Source organism: Labrus mixtus, chromosome 6 (genome assembly GCF_963584025.1).
Source record: "Labrus mixtus chromosome 6, fLabMix1.1, whole genome shotgun sequence".
Classification (NCBI taxonomy): domain Eukaryota; kingdom Metazoa; phylum Chordata; class Actinopteri; order Labriformes; family Labridae; genus Labrus; species Labrus mixtus.
Genome location: NC_083617.1, coordinates 24980655 through 24996326, shown reverse-complemented (window position 1 = coordinate 24996326; position 15672 = coordinate 24980655). Strand labels below are relative to the sequence as shown.

The 15672-nt window shown below is 46.9% G+C and overlaps 1 protein-coding gene across 1 annotated transcript; it reads right to left on the bottom strand.

The window, feature by feature from the left end:
• Positions 1-10485: 10485 nt before the first annotated feature.
• LOC132976085 (uncharacterized) lies at positions 10486-12865 on the bottom strand. Its single transcript, XM_061041019.1, has 2 exons — positions 12775-12865; positions 10486-11768 (listed from the first exon to the last, which is right to left on the bottom strand). The coding sequence occupies exons 1-2, from the start codon at positions 12863-12865 to the stop codon at positions 10486-10488; spliced, it is 1374 nt and encodes a 457-aa protein (XP_060897002.1).
• Positions 12866-15672: the final 2807 nt, after the last annotated feature.

Here is a 15672-nt window from a genome sequence, read left to right as displayed (position 1 = left end):
GTGCATGTTGGTGTTTACATCCAGCCGGCAGCTGCTCGCCCTGCTCCCTGCTGCACGGCGAGCTTTATATAACACATTACACACAGTCACAGATTAATGCACAGTCACTGAGTTAATCTACTGCACAAACACAGACACGCAGACAGGTGTGCACACACAAAAAATACACATCTGCACCAAGGAGCTGTCACAGGAATGTGTTTATGCAAAGAAATTACACATGTACAAAAATGACAAACAAATCCAAGCAGAGTCGGATTTACACTGGTCAGTCTGCAACACACACACACACACACACACACACACACACACACACACACACACACACACGGTTCATCCGTCCCTCCATCCCGTGGTGGTGAAGCTGTTTTTCCATCGCGGTGCTCGTGGCGTGACATGGAGCTCCTAACAGCAGTGAAATATGACATGAGCCCGGGTTATTAAAACTGTTATTAGCACGGCCAATTGGGGCTAAACAGGACCTGACTGTCACCCTAATGACAGGGTGGATGAGGACTCGGGTAAGGGGGGGTGGGCTGCAGAAACCTCTGACCACCATCCACCAAACAATCCCAGTGGATTCCACACCACTAACATCCATCCACCAACCAAAAAACCTCCGCCCCCCCACCCCTCAGCCCCTCCATCAGAAGTTTCTGGATCCTCTCAGAGAAAAAAAATACCACTGGGGTCCTGACAAACATCCCTCAGAAACACAAAGAAACACACAGGAAACAAATGAAGGCTGACATCTGGACGCACACACATGTACGTACAGACAGATTATTGCATGACTGTCTGTTGTAAACAAACACTGCTGTCAAATCAGGTTTATAAAAGGCACTTTTAATACTGATTTTTTTTCATCTAAAAAGTTGGCTACTATGTGGGCGAGTATGAAGTGCGAGCTGAGACAAGAAGCTGCTTCGCTGGGCAGAGCATGCTGGGATAAATGGGGAGGCAGGCCAGGCAGGCGGCTCCACTTTGTAACAGCCTTTCTCCCTCATGAGATCATTATGATGGTATACGGTGGAATACTGTATAAGTATACAAACAAACAAAAACAAAAAAACAATGTGGAGGGCTGTTTTTTTAAAACAGACCATCAGAGAGTTTGTTTTCACACATGCTCTCCTTTCTGGAACATTTCGGGCAGACGGCCCCTGAAATCTTCCTGAGTTGCTTGTTCACACATGCACCTCAAAGCGGGAGAATATAATATATATGATGTAAAAAAGTATTAGTATAAGTAGGGGTTAAGTCGTGCACCGCATGCACGGAGGTTACGGTCCTCATCACAGCAGTTGCAGTTTTGAACCCGACCTCTGCTCTTTGCTGCATGTCATCCCTCACTTTCTCCTCCCAACATTTCCTGTCTCTCTGCAGCTGTCCGATCTAAAAAAAAGTTAAAAGAACGACATGAAATCAGCAGATAAAGAAACAGATTACACTACACAACGTTACCATGAGATGTTGTTGTTTTTATATCAATGCTAGCTGTAGTTCCACAACTTCAGAACATCCACAAAGGAGCAGAGAACAGAAAACATCATTAAGCTGTTCCATCATGTGCATGGGGATCGCACTGGTTGCATGCACACAGTCTATGGTCGTGCACTGGTGCATTAACGTCACCAACCCCCGCCCCGCTCGCTCGCTGTAGTGACTCCTTCTAAATATATTTTCTGCTGCTCACCCCGAATTCACACAGAAAATTTACTCAGAGCTGGCTGCAGAAAATCTGGGTGAAGTCAGCGTGAAAATGTGGTTGTTTGTGTTCACACATGCAGCTCATCCTTCAGGAGTTTTGTGCAAGTGTGGAAGCACAGTATGAATATTCATCAGGAGCCGAGGGTCCGTACAACACAACCCAGAAAGCTGCTGGGCCTGAAGAAGTGGGAAAAGAAGAATTGGGTGATTCCGACCTCTGATATTCAGTATATGGGTCAACTTTGCCTCGGTGTGTAATCAGAGAGGTAATAATCAGGTTGTTCTCCACACATTTCCTGTATGTAGTTTCCATCCAATTAACCGTTAAATAAACTCACGCCTGTTTGGCCCGGAGAGCAGTGAACCCTACAATCTGTCACATCATCTGATCTTTTTCCACCAACATCTGCTTCACAATAATATCATTAAGAACTTCACAACATGTATTTACACAATCATTCAAATCCAATAAGCACATATCAGATGTTTCCTTCTACTCAGCCCTTTATCCCCCGCCTCACCCACCGTCTCACCCACTGCAGCTCCTATAAACCAAATATGTTCACACAGAGACACACACAGAGCTGCGGCCCAGCGGTGGCCGACGCTGACCATCACAGTGAGGTTCAGCTGGAGCCAGAGAGACCACTGTGGTTATAATCATGTCTCAGTATCCAAAACACAGTCATGCTAACCTCCCCCCCCCCCCCCCCCAGCCCTCCCAGCCTTCACCACAGAGGCAGACCCATTCAAACATCCAAACACACACTGCATATCCAGACTCCACACACCCTCCAATGTTCTGATTCTCGTTATGACCCCGAAGCCTTAAATTAAACGCCAGTAAATCAAACTGGAGGAAACAGAGGACGCAGTCAATACTTACAACTGGAGAAAACAAGAAGCCAAAAAACAAGAACACAACTTTTCTATCAGCTGACTGATTTCATTCATTCATTTTAAGAATGATTATTACCTCAAATGACACACTTCACAAATAAACCAAAGCCTCTTCCCGTTAGATTCATTAAGTCCAGATAGTTTAAACTTCCTTCCAGTGTGCAGTGACGAGAGGAACAATTTGATGTTTCACTATTAACAGGGCGATCTGACTCTGCTAGCGTCTACATCCCGTTGTTAGAAAACTGTTAGCATGTGCTATTCAACTGTTAGCATGACGTTTTTAGGCCGTGGCTAATAGTGCGTTCCATTTACCTTGGATCAAAGCGCTGGGAATGATCTCACACCCGAGTTAAACGTGTTCCAGTTGCAAGTCGGACATGCAACATGGATGCCCCCAGGGGCACCTTTATTTTGTTGGCTAATACCTGAAGATAACAAACTACGTGATAGTTTGCGCGCAAAAATAAGGAGGACTAAGCTGCTGATCAACACAATAGTTTCAGATTAAACGTTGCTGTTGATGCATGTAGCCGACACAGTCGATTTTAAACTGGGACTACTAAAGTAGCTCGGAATTCTCAAATTTGAATTCTGGCTTCAGGGGGCGTTCCTGATGACGTATCAGACTGGGAACTTGGCTTCTAAGATAAATTGGAACCCACTATAAACGGCTACATTGGCGAGTGTCTTTCTTTACATGCTAGCTGAGATCGGTTTGTGAGGTTCCAAACTTATGAAGCTAACTTGAAGACGGACGAGGAAAGAGACGACTTTTCGGTGTCAGATGGATTTAATTATTTCTTTTTATCAAACCTGAGACACAACTCGGGTTAGACGACTTCCTGCAGCCGCTAAAGCTGCAGAGACTTAAGCTAAAACATGAGACAACGATGACAGCGCTAACGATAAAGGCAACATCTCAATCTGTTCTGAATAATATCTGCAAGTATTTACACTCCGCTTCTCGCTCGCTCACTCACTCTCTTTTTCTCTTCTTATCTTCATCCGTCTCCCTCCTCTTCCTCTTAGCCTCAGTCGTTGTATCAAACAGTACAGAGACGGGCTAACTGTCTGCTTTGTAGCTGAAGGCTGCTGTGTGAACTAGCGCCGTAAAGACGTACGCACTTCTCACCAGATGACCTCGACCCACTGACAAAGTTACATAGTGCTGAAAACACTCTGTGGACATGAGAGAGATGCCATATTTTCATTTAGGAATTGACTGGACCTGCATCACTTCTCTCATAATGATTAAGTCTTGGGCAGTGTTTGACCTTGTGAGCCACCGTAGATTTAAAAAAAAGAAGAGAAGAAACAGATTCATCCGTTCATGTGTGCTCTGTCCAAACTGCCCCCAAGAAAAACACTAGAGTTTTTCCAGCTCTGCACGTGGTGACGAGAGTTTGAACCAACAAACAAGAAGTCTGCACTGTGAAATATGAGTCCACACACACACACACACACACACACACACACACACACACACACACACACACACACACACACATACTCTGGAGACCTTTCACCTTCTCCACTTCCAACAGTTAATCACACACATGGGGCGGGGAGTGATTTAAGGGTGAGTTGAGGGTGATTTCGGGGTGACGCGGGGGCAGCGGTGAGTTGTGGCCCTCGGACAGAGCTGCTGCTGGATGTGTGTGTGCATGTGTGCATGTTTCTCCCCTCGCACTTACCCACAACCCCTTGCGTCCTCTGTGTTTCTAATGGCGGCTGTCACGGCCAATCCCCCGCCCCGGTCTCTGATTGACTCCAGGTGGAGCTCGGGGTTATTGTCCGGCCTGAGGAGCTGCCCCCACCCTCCACCTCTGACCCCGGGGTCTGCCCTGTGCCCTGAGTGGAGGTCAGGTGGAGGCGTCGTGGGGATTAAGAGCGGACTGAGAGGTTTGTGTTTGGAAACCAGCTCTGATTTACAGCTTTTGATTGTGCTGGAGAGGAGACGCTGCTGATTTAAACTCTTATAAAGCAAACAGTCCAAATCTCTTTAAAGTATATCCAATGAAATATCTTTTATTTTTAATGTTTGAGACGTACATTTTTATTCTATTGTTCCTGGTTTTGCCCTGAACAGCCATCCACACATTATAACTTTCACTAAAGTTTACATTTCTTCTTATCTTTGTCAGATTAATGCAGGAGGAGCAGACCGCTTTTAGCTTCTTGTTCATCTCAGTGAAGAAAGTATCTCTCTTTCCTCCGTCCTGCTGAACATAACTTTGTTGTTACTTGATCCAAAACCGGCCTCGTCTTGTTGTCTGGTCGTCGGTGTAGATCTCCAGTCTTCCCAGTTCCACAGTTTTTGTAAAATAGAATCAGGACCAGAGGCGCTGCTTGTCAACACGCAAGGCAGGGAACGGCTTGGGGCCCCAGAGAATGAGGGAGCCCAAAAGCAGCGGCCGAAAATGTGTAAATTTTGCAGTGATGGCAGGAAACTTCTAATCTGTCAGAGCTCACTCATGTTGCCCTGTTGAACGCTGGTTGGAGGGTTGATTTTTGCCTAGGGCCCCAACAGACTTGGACCGGACTGGACTGTAATGAACATAAAGTGTGCATCTAAGCCTGCATCGGAATCAGGCTGGGTCGATGGTTTAAGGCCAGTGGAGATTTCCACATCTGGGTGAGAAAAGCCAAAGCTTCTCTTCTCACACTTGCAGAAAAAACTCCTGAAAAACTCAGAGGAGCGTCATGTGTGAACACAAACAGATGAATGTTTCTGTCTTCACCCAGAGTTTCTCCTCCAGTCTCCTCGTATTTATTCTGCAGAAAGTCAGAGTGAGCTGATGTGAGAACGCAGCAGGATATAATCAGGAGAATTCACCTGGAGCGAGTGGGAGGGGGTGGTGACGTTTATTCCCTGTGATCGCTGCACGACCATAGACTGTCTGCACGCCACCTCTACATCTCCGTGCTCTAATGAACCTGCTGCATTATGTTTCCTGTTCTCCAGTATGTTCTTCTCCACTCTTTAGTTCACATTGACATTCTCTTCAACTACATGTAGCATTGATAGAAAGACACATATTATCATTATAGCGTCATATAGAGCAGTGTTTACCAAACTTTTTTTCTGGTGACCCAATTTTTCAGAGATACAAGCCATGGCCACCCAATCCAAAATATGTAGCAGACGAAGCAACAGAGTCCTCTATACTACAGAGCAGTGGTTCTCAAACTTTTTAGACTGCGTACCACCTCCGAAAATATTTGGCTCTCCAAGTACCACCATCATGGTAGTGGTACTTGGGCCACCATCACTGATGGATTCATTTAGAGGGGAAAACACATTTGATATTAATACAACCCAATATATACAAGACAGATAAGATAGGAGTATGACAAAAAAAAAAAAAAATGGCGTTTTATGCTGAATGTTTTTTTTTTATATATTGTGGAGATTTCTTTGCGTACCACCACAGGGAGTCCGCGTACCACTGCTATAGAGGACTCTGTTGCTTTGTCTGCTACTTCCAGTCGTTTTTGCTTTTTTTTCTAACGTCATGTCTCACCTCAGGAGACCCCCGCCACCGCTCCTGTCCGACAGGAATAGTCATCCCCCTGTGAGGTGCTTTTATTTTCCTCTCCAAAAACAGTGACATAAGAATAATAATAACAACATTTTTAACTCACTGACGCTCAGTTAAATAAGCATTTATTTGGTTGTAAAGAGAATTCAGCAGCACTGAGCAGAAATGTGTGATGCAGAGATACAAATGGGTCTGTAACACAGACCGTCTAAAACCTGGACGTAGTCTCAGTGAACCAGACCCTGAGCTCAGAGCACTCAGACCGCAGACACGACTCTGTTGACTCCGCCCACATCGGTCTGTATATTTATCCCTCTGAACACCTGAACAACACATGTACCAGCTGACCTCTTCACCCCCAGCAAGCTTAAATATAGATCAGACGTGACACAGGAAGAGTGGGAAGAACCACTTTAATATCAATCAGTATGAACTCATGATGCAGAATATAGCTGTTCTAGTTCATGTGATAGCACATTTTAATTCAGTTATTTGTCATCTTATATTACATATAATTCCTCTGTTTGCCTCCCTGTGTGTGTGTGTGTATGATATTTTTACTCTTCACTCACACATGCCTGAGCCGTCTGTGATCCGTGTCTGTATTTTTATCCTGAGTGCAGCGCGATGCATGTGCAGGATTTTTGTTCGTGGGGTGCTGGTGCATGCTCGGTATGTGCCAGGTGTGTGAGTGTTCTTGTCTGTGTGTGTGTGTGTGTGTGTGTGTGTGTGTGTGTGTGTGTGTGTGTGTGTGTGTAGTGTGTGTGTGTAGTGTGTTCATGGTGAGTGTGTGCGCGGCCCATGAGCGTAGCTGGTGATGGAGAGCGAGCAGACACACAGACAGCAGCTGTCAGTCTGTCTCAGTTACACACACTCTGATCCTCCATCACAGAAAGTCCGAGGTCCTCGTCTGGGTCAGAGCGCTGCTCCAGAGTTCAGCTCCCCCCCCCCCCCCCCCCCCCCCCCCCCCACACACACACACACACACACACACACACCAGGTCAGGGTCATGGGATACTCCTTCAGATATACAGTGTTTTATTATCACTCTTCAATGGACCAGGGACCTCTCATCATTGGCAATAATTGATAATAGTCATCCAGACCAAATCGGTATCTCAGTAACTTAGGGAGGTTGAATTTTTTAAAAGAAGGTCTCTGCAGTTCAAGAATTTGGAGTAGATGTCACTAAATGCTTTATGGCAGTTGAGCAATGCTTTGGTAGAAAACATCAAAATGAAACAAACACAGAGAAGAAGTCAAGATCTTTGGTTTAAGGGGAAAATGTGTATTTGGATGTAGAATATGAACATGAAAAAATAAAAGACCTCTGTTTCTGTACTGTCATCAAGGACGCTCTTACTGTCATTTTCCACATACTTCGTGTGCGCTGCGTTCTGTCAGTGCCATGGTTTTACTGCGCTGGACGGCGCGCCCTGCCCAACATGTAGCTTTGTCTGCCTGAGGTTGATTTGGTGCCTGTTTTGACGTCATGTTGATAAAGTGATGGACTATACGATCGTGAGTCGGTATGTTGTGTTTTATTTTGAAATTGACCAGATGCTGTGATTGTGCAGACGTTGAAGTATAAAATGCTAACCTGCTAACTTACCTGTACATGAAGTGTTTTAGACTAAATGTATGTTTGGTATGTTCCACTACAAGAGGAAGAAGATCACTTGTGACAGATTTATTCTCATGTACAGATTTTATTGAATGTTTTTGTATCAAAGTAAACTGTTCAGATCTCATTTCATTCGGACCAGAGGAACATATTTAACACTGCTGCTGTGTTCTCAGGCTGTAACTGATGTTGGTTTCATGTTAAACAACCCCCCCCCCCCACTCTCCATTTATAATATTTTCTCTCTGTGCTTATAAAATTTACAGCACAGATCCCGTCTGACCCTCTGAGGTGGTTAAACTTTCATTTCATCTTCTACAATCTCCTGATTTAAGTCCATCCTGATGTTGAGATTTAAAACCTTCAGGTTACCATCCTCACGTTTTACGACCGCTCCCCGAGCAGACTGCAGACCGCCACTTAACCCAACACAGACCCTCTCCGAAGACCACGACTGTAATTCAGCCCCCCCCCCCGTGTGTGTTAGTTATAGAGGCTCAGGCCCTTGTGTATTTCCCTGTTCCGCCTGACTGACGGGGCGTAGACATGGGCCCTCCATCCGACGAGCTCCGGTTTCTGCAGCGATATAAACCTGCTGCAGCTGCAGGGGTTAACAGAGAACCATGCTCACACAGAGACACAGGCAGCATGTGCACACATTTAACATGTTATGTGTAGCCTTCACTAAAAAACTCTCAAGATGTTAAACAAAGATTTAGACCTGAGAGAGTTTGTGATTCTCATGGACCAGTCACATTTAAAACACATTTGGGTTAGGGATGGGGAGGCCGAGTTTCCTGAGATTTGGGGGCCAGAAAAAGAAGAAAAAAGTCTTGCACATTTGAATATGTCACCATCAATTTCCACATAGTCCAACGCGCCGTGGCCCGTCACTAATGCTAATGCTCCATGTTTCCACAGCGAGTGCCGTGGTCCGTCTCCGGTGTGTGCCAGCATATCACGATCTGCTCCGTTTCAAATACGCTGCGTGTCTATTCTTCGACGGAGCTAGTATATAGAAAGACCTGGAACAGGAAGTCAGACAAGGAAATGCACAAACCCTCGCAAAAAAACACAAAAATGAAAACACAACCCCCAATGTGGCGGACCCAGAGACTTCTTTTCAGGCCTGAGAAAAAAACCCACCAAATGTTATTCATTTAAATTATACTGTGAGGTCTTATCTTGGAAAGTTTCTGCACCTCGCTATGCATGTACATGCTTGTTCAAAACTTCTGATGAGTCCCCTTATTTTTTTATTTTCTGCAAATCTTAAGCCCCTCAAATCTGCAGTTATTGAAGGAAAGAATCATTCCTTTAAGTTTCATAGGAATCCCTCATAATAGAAACATAACTACAGAGATTGAGAGAAATGAAGCAGAGAGAGAGGGAATGCAGGGGTTATGAGAGAGGACATCTGGAGCAGTAAATGCTGGTACCAGCGCTCAGAGTTTAAGGGCCAACAGGGCTTCGGATATGAATCTCACCCGAGCATGGAGACCTCTGACCTCCTCCCAGAAGCCCCTGCAGGGAGCGGGGCAGTTATTGTCTTCATCGTTCTGTCTAACTCTGCCTGACCTCCTCTGTCTCCATCTGCACGAGTCCATTACAGCCGTCCATTTCATCGCTGCCCCTCTGCTGCACATAAACCACTCTTCTTCTCCTCTCTGCTCTATTCACGCTCTGTGGTTCCCGTCCATCCGCGCCGAACAGAGCGGCCGATTCATCAGCCGGACGTGACCGTATTGTGTTAGAATGTGAGGACTGGGAGGGAGGAAGAGGGGCAGAATACTGGGGCCATTGGGGAGCAGAAAGTCCTGGTCCTGAGGTCAGAGAGGAGGACAGAGGACGACATGAAGACCGGCTCCACATCGCTCAGAGGACATTTCAGACATTTCAAAAGGACGCCATCCGTCACCGACTGTACACAGGGACAGAGCTGTTGTTACATGTCATGGGAAAAAGTCTCCTCTTTATGCTGACAGAACAACCATTACTCATGCATTAGCCAACACAGAGAAACAGATTTTACATCAAATGTCAAAACAGGAAGACCTTCAGGGGAGTTCTGATCTCGTTGCATCATCCCTCTTACTTTCATTGGTCCCTGTGTTGCGTCTTTCTCTGGGAGCTTTGTCTTATTTCTGGTGGATTTTTTAGTGAAAATGGAAAGGAAATGAAATAAAAGAAACACTGTGGTAGTGCGCTGACTGAAATCATCACCATATTTTGCGTCAAATGTTTGATGAGTCGGAAATAACTTTTTGTCCTTTTCCACTGCAGCAAAACAAAAAAACATGTTTCTTCATATGAGGACATTTTCATTTTTAGGTCTGCTAAACCTGACATCTCTGGCCTGTTGAACTTATAGATACACACTTTTTAGTGCAGATTAGAAAAAGCAGAAGTACAATAAATGAATCAGTGCAGAAACAAGATGGCAGCCATCTATACCAACATCTATGTTAAAGTGCTGGCTTCTCTGTCCTCCTTTAGATTCTGGTCCTGAAAGGTCTGTGTTGGTTTTCACAGTAATGATTCTGTATTCATTCAGTGGGAAACACAGATGGATGGAAAGGGAAACCTGACAAACATCAGGGAGTGATCTTAGTTTAAATGTAAGATGTTCAGCCCTGCAGGGAAATCTGAACTTTTCCCCTCCGAGCTCATTTCAGTGCTCTGACACTTTGAATCATGACATCACCTCACGACACGACAACAAACAGAACAAGATGAAACCCTGCAGCCTTCCTCTGGGATCTTCTGTAGAGCTGTGGGCCTCCTCCTCCAACTCCCCCAAGACCTGCTCCTACAAGACCTGCTCCTACAAGACCTGCTCCTCCAAGACCTGGTCCTACAAGACCTGCTCCCCCAAGACCTGCTCCTCCAAGACCTGCTCCTCCAAGACCTGCTCCCCCAAGACCTGCTCCTCCAAGACCTCCTCCAAGACCTGCTCCTACAAGACCTGCTCCCCCAAGACCTGCTCCCACAAGACCTGCTCCTCCAAGACCTGCTCCTACAAGACCTGCTCCCCCAAGACCTGCTCCCACAAGACCTGCTCCTCCAAGACCTGCTCCTACAAGACCTGCTCCCCCAAGACCTGCTCCTCCAAGACCTGCTCCTACAGGACCTGCTCCTACAAGACCTGCTCCTCCAAGACCTGCTCCTACAAGACCTGCTCCCCCAAGACCTGCTCCTACAAGACCTGCTCCCCCAAGACCTGCTCCTCCAAGACCTGCTCCCCCAAGACCTGCTCCTACAAGACCTGCTCCCCCAAGACCTGCTCCTACAAGACCTGCTCCCACAAGACCTGCTCCTCCAAGACCTGCTCCTACAAGACCTGCTCCCCCAAGACCTGCTCCTCCAAGACCTGCTCCTCCAAGACCTGCTCCCCCAAGACCTGCTCCTCCAAGACCTCCTCCAAGACCTGCTCCTACAAGACCTGCTCCCCCAAGACCTGCTCTCACAAGACCTGCTCCTCCAAGACCTGCTCCTACAAGACCTGCTCCCCCAAGACCTGCTCCTCCAAGACCTGCTCCTACAGGACCTGCTCCTCCAAGACCTGCTCCTCCAAGACCTGCTCCTCCAAGACCTGCTCCCCCAAGACCTGCTCCTCCAAGACCTGCTCCTACAGGACCTGCTCCTACAAGACCTGCTCCCCCAAGACCTGCTCCTACAAGACCTGCTCCCCCAAGACCTGCTCCTCCAAGACCTGCTCCCCCAAGACCTGCTCCTACAAGACCTGCTCCCCCAAGACCTGCTCCTCCAAGACCTGCTCCTACAAGACCTGCTCCCCCAAGACCTGCTCCTCCAAGACCTGCTCCTACAGGACCTGCTCCTACAAGACCTGCTCCCCCAAGACCTGCTCCCACAAGACCTGCTCCTACAAGACCTGCTCCTACAAGACCTGCTCCCCCAAGACCTGCTCCTCCAAGACCTGCTCCTACAAGACCTGCTCCTCTTCCCTCCTCAGGACTCCCAAGAGACTCTGATGAAGGAGAGAGGATGATGTAGCTCAGAGAGTGAGGATGATAAGTTTGTGGCTGGATTCTGTAGCCATTTTCATGAACGCACTAATGAACATGACTAGAATATTACAGGCAGGCTGCCCCTGAAATCTCCCTGAGTTGCTTGTTCTCAGGAGGATGGACATGATGTTTAAAAACGACGCAGAAGCGGCACATGGAGCATCAGATTTTTTACTTAATATCAATGCTCCATATATTTAACCTATTCACAACATCAACAGAAGACGTAGAAGAACATAATCCTGCAGTTACAATACATGCATGGAGATCGCACCGATGGTGCTCCGTTCAGTCTCTGATCCTGCTGCGTTCTACACAAAACATCACCTTTAACATCATGTCTTGCTTTCTGAGTATGTCCCCCCCCCCCCCCCCCCCCCTCATGTCTGACAGGAAAAGTCTCCGGCTGAGAGATTCATCTGGGAGCAGGCAAGTTAAGGTAGTAATTATTTTGTGAGTCAGATTTCCAGGGCATCCTGTCCGGAAATTTTCTAGGACATTGAATGTGTGAAAACAACTTCCAAAAGGCGTTTGATCGCCTAGCCCTAGTGGTTAAGTCACGTGCCCCATGTATGGAGGTTGTAGTCCTCATTGCAGCCGCTGTGGGTTTGATTCCGACCTCGACCCTTTCCTGCATGTCATCCCCCACTCTCTCCCCACCAACACTTCCTGTGTCTCTTCAGCTGTCATATCAAATAGAGGAAAAACGGCCCATTGAAGAGAGAGATTAACAATCCTGGGTAGAAAAGGTTAAAGTTGGAAGGACCCTCTACTCTCTTGTTGAAATGATGCATCATGTTTCTTCAGCTCTGCTGGCCTGAGACCATTCTTTAGTCAAAGTTAGATGACCTCCGTGTTTCCTCTTAATGATTACTAATATCCCTCCTCGATCAACCTCCTCCCTCCGAGAAACAGGAATGTGTTTTTGTGAAGCTGCCCGCTCAAATAAAGATAGAGCACTTCCACCTCCACCCTGCACACATTCCACTGCATCATGGGACACGTAGTCCCTGAGCCTGATGAAGATGAGGTGAGGTGTGATGGGAGATGAAGTCATTTATCTGAACTCGGTGTTTGTGTGGGAGAATGTGAGAGTGAAGGGGGGGGGGGGGGGGGGGGAGATCAGGGTGCGGTCAGTGTGATGTAATCTGCCGGACATCTGTGCTTCGATGAGAGACAGGACACACACACACACACACTCACTCACCCCACGGGGAGCTGTCTTGGAGTCTTGGTCTTAATGAGACTAAATGAGTCCGGAGCCTCGATGTGAGGAGGTCACAGCTCGTCAACCAGTCAGACACACCGTTACATACTGGCTCTAGTATAGATCAACCGCTTTTTAACCTCTTTCATCGTGGTTAATGGTAAATGGACTTGAGCTTGTATAGTTTTTTTTGTCTTCTGACTACTCGAAGCTCTTTAACACCGCAGGTCACACCTACACATTCACACACTGATGGTAGAGGCTGCTGAGTACAGAGTCCATCAGTATTAACTCATCCATTCATACACATTCACATGCCGACAAAGAAGCAGAAGGAGCAACTTGGGGTTAAGCGTCTTGCACAAGGACACATCGGATATGTGGCTACAGGAGCTGGGGATCGAACCCTCGACCTTCCAGTTGAGAGTCGACCGACTCAACTAGTTAGTCAGTAGATGAGTTGGGAGTAATCTAGACCGATGATGGCCTAGCGGTGGACGGCCCTGGTTCAAACCTCACCTGTGGCTCCTTTCCTGCATGTCATTCCTCACTCTCTTCAAAGAGTGAGGAAGCCGACAACTATATCCTGAGAGAAAGAGCCAAATCAATAAACAGTGAGCGGCTAGTCGTCTGGTCAACAAGCTAAATCACTGCATGGTCGATCAAGAAAAGTGACTCTCGTTTACTGACAACAACTAGCCTCATGAGGAGATGATTTCCCATCATGCTCCTGGTGGAGATTTCCAACGAAAAACAAAAAAACATTGGAGAAGAAGCAACATGCGTCCACAGGAGCTGTCCTAGTGTTTGCAGAGGTTTGGGGATATTAGCTGGGATAGCGTGACGAGGCATTTTCTGAGTATGTCATCAGAGGAAAAATGGCCGCCTGATCAATGTAGTCGATGACGTCATTCAACATCATTTCTGTAACTGCTCAGTGTTGCATAAGCCATCCATGAACCGTCCTGTCAGTCACACAGAGCAGAGTCCAACCAAGCATGAGCTGATTAAAGGGATGGGGGAGACCGGGGGGGGGGGACCAGAGGACGGGGGGACAGGGGGGGAGGCTTATGTAAGACAGGAGTCCGAGCAGATCTGACACAGGACAGACTTCGCAGTGTGGGGCAGAAATGTGCTGACCAAGACCGGGGGCTGATTGAAGGTTAAGGGGGGGTCTGTATGGGGGGGGGGGGGGGGGGGGGATCACAGGGGGTGAGTGGGATTGAATGAAGTTTATTTGACTGTGGGTCATATAGACTTTCTTCAAAAACAAACAGGTCTAATTTTGTTTGCTGTGTTTTAGCAGCTGTGACCTCCTATATGACTAACACTGACCCTAACCCTGCACCCCCTGAGAGAGAGGGGGGGCGGAGGGGGGGGGTCCCCACCTCCTCCAATGTCCACACTGAGCTCTTTGTGTGAGTCGGGCTGGGTTATATGTATATTAAAACAAATATCTCAATATATAACTTAAGAATGAAACTGTTTTAAACCACAAACAAATCTTATAGTGAATTAACATGGGAGTCATTTCTTAAAATGTAAAGGCGTTGGGTCGCCGGTGGCCAAGTTGTTAGTGGCTGTGGCTCATTTCCTGCATGTCTTCCCTATCTCTCTTCCTGATTTTCGATTCTATCCACTGTCCTGCGTCTCCAATTAAGGCACAAAAATAAATCTGAGAGACTATCTCTGAAAGAAAGGAAGTCGTTACATCACGTTGGTGCAGGGCGGTGCAAAATCAGCAGACTGAGAAACTGCACATTTCCTGCAACAAAAAGTTTGAAGTCATTACAATCAAAACGTTTCGACCAGAGGTCTTCTTCAGGTGTCCCTCTACCACCCACACAGGAGAATCTCTGAATGTTTAGATGCACAGTTCTGTCGAGCTACGGTTACAGCTCGATGAGGCCGTTTCATTGGACTGCTGGTTTGCCGCTGTCATCTTTTTTAACACTTCTGAAGTCGGAGCGTGCCAGATTTTGGATGCCAGCTACGCGCTAAGCTAACTTTAAGCAGGTTCAGCATCTTTGACTCTGACAATTAGAGAGCGGTACGGAAACTAAGCTACCGAAATCTGTATTGTGATTCAGCCTGGTAGGTGAGGGAGGTGCTGTTACAGGTACCACAGTGGTACTCTGTACTGGATCTCGGTGCTCATCCCCAGTCAGCGTCCCACCCACTTCCAGACTACTGCTGTGTTCACCCTGACTTCACACAGATTTTTAAAGGATGCTGTTGGAGAAAGTCTCTAAAGAACAATGAGGGAGATGTTTTTGTTTTCAGAACAGCAGATTGACAGGAAAGGAAGGAAACAGCTTTACACAAACATCATTCAACTCTCAACACCATTAAACTACTTCAGGGTCCTTTACCTCATTGTTTAGCTTTTTACTGCTCATTACTTTACTGTCGTTGTTAGTGTCAGTCCTAACAAGGTCGTCCGATGACCTCGGTACAGGTGCAGGATGAAGAGAAATACAGGACACACACACACACACACACACACACACACACACACACACAGCTCAAATATCAGACACTCAGCCACTCTGGCTCTCTTTAGAGCCAAACCAGGACTTGGACTTGGACCGGACTGTTCCTATGACTTCAGGGCTGGGATGATGATTACTCTGTTGCCATGGAGACGGCTCATGTGT